This window comes from Fulmarus glacialis, unplaced genomic scaffold (genome assembly GCF_000690835.1).
Source record: "Fulmarus glacialis isolate BGI_N327 unplaced genomic scaffold, ASM69083v1 scaffold26038, whole genome shotgun sequence".
Lineage (NCBI taxonomy): Eukaryota > Metazoa > Chordata > Aves > Procellariiformes > Procellariidae > Fulmarus > Fulmarus glacialis.
This window is the reverse complement of record NW_009226703.1, coordinates 1-1,501: the sequence shown is the minus strand read 5'-3', so window position 1 is coordinate 1,501 and position 1,501 is coordinate 1. Positions and strand designations below refer to the sequence as shown.

Genomic DNA, 1,501 nt, shown 5'->3' with positions numbered 1-1,501 from the left:
GGAGGGGGGGGAAAGGAAGGCTGAGACTAACCAATTTAGCCGCCCTGTCCTTGTTTGAACTGAAATTGCCGTGTTCATCGAGGGATCGGTTCGGGATTTAGCCTTCCTTGCCTTAAAAGCCCTGTCCTTTTCAAGACACTCTAGGCATATTTTATAAAATGGACGACACCCTCATTTCAAACAATAATTTTTATTTTATACTTCTGTCTATACTTTGTAGCAAATCTTTTTTTGTTTTTTTTTGCTGAATTGACTGTATAATAAACTTTTGTTTAAATTACATTTTTCTTCTCGTTTAAAATCAAGGCTCTTTTTTTTTCAAAATCATTTTGCTGTTGTTGTTGGGTATTTTTTTCTTTAGGTTTACATTTAAGCCCCCTTTTTGTGATCTCTACGGTTGGATATTCAGGTATTTTACTGGTATGTGTAACATCTAAAACAAAGAGGAGGAAAAAATTAAAGGCAGTGAATTCGGAAAGATGCCTTCGAACAGCGAGTAAAGGTAAACTCTCAGAGATCTGTTAGCAGCATTCCTTCACTCCTCCGGGCATTTAGATACATCTCTTTCTTTCGCTCTTCCCTTCATTCCTTCCTTCCTTAACTGTTCGTTTCCCTCTCTCTCTCTCTTTTTTCCCCTCGAGGAAAAATGCTCTTTTTAAATTTTTTTTTTTTTTTTTTCAGTGGAATGACCAAAAACCAAGCAACTGTGGCGGAAAGATGAGAGATTGTGAATTATTCACCATATGCTTCACATGTGGACATCTACCTTGCATTCATCGCCAGTGCCTTTTTTCGTCTGCGTTTTTGTTCTCGCCTCGCACACTGCCACATTTTTAGAGGAGCCCGTGGCCCGCCGGGAGGTATCCCGGCCGATTACAACCTTAGCATTAGGTGGCCCAGAGCCGTTCCTGAGATTGGTTTTGCACAACGAGGGCTCGAGTTTGTATTTTTATTTTTTTCTATTTTTGATTCGAAGCGATAGTAAAGCTGAGGTCCGATTTGGGCTGCGCGCCGCTGCCTGTTTGGTAACATTTGGCAAATAAAACACAAAGAATATAGGGAGAACGCTTCCACAGTCCTACATGGGTGTTTCACCATCATCAGCCACCACCAACCACCACCATCATCATCAACCACAGAAAAGCACAACGTCCCCAAAGCAACGGATGGACACTTCCTCTATAGATCCAGCACATGGAGGGGGTGTGGGTGTGAGTGTGCTCGCCCCCCTAGAAAGGCAGCCAGGTCACTAGCGCGGCCCACAGAGCCGCCAGCAGCAGGGGCAAAGCCGGCGGGAGGAGGGACGGTGCCGCGCCCCTGCCGCCTCCGCACAGTTCAAATAAGCTGCCTTGGAAATCGAGGTTTTTGGATTCCCGTCTCAATTTCTCCCAGAGGTCTGTCGCTCCTTCCTGGCAATCGGTGAGCGCTGTGAGGGTGCAGACGTGGAAATCATCCCAGTACCTGCAGGAGGGGAGAGCAGCCGGCATCAAAACAGGCATGC

The 1,501-nt window shown here is 45.6% G+C and overlaps 1 protein-coding gene across 1 annotated transcript; it reads right to left on the bottom strand.

Moving 5' to 3' along the window:
- Positions 1 to 1,229: 1,229 nt before the first annotated feature.
- Positions 1,230 to 1,487, bottom strand: NRN1 (neuritin 1). Its single transcript, XM_009582906.1, has one exon. It carries the CDS (start codon positions 1,485 to 1,487, stop codon positions 1,230 to 1,232), a length of 258 nt encoding a protein of 85 aa, XP_009581201.1.
- Positions 1,488 to 1,501: the final 14 nt, after the last annotated feature.

Coding starts and splice junctions, on each gene's coding strand:
- NRN1 (XM_009582906.1), bottom strand. CDS start 1,487: ATGCCGGCTGCTCTCCCCTCCTGCAGGTACTGGGATGATTTCCACGTC.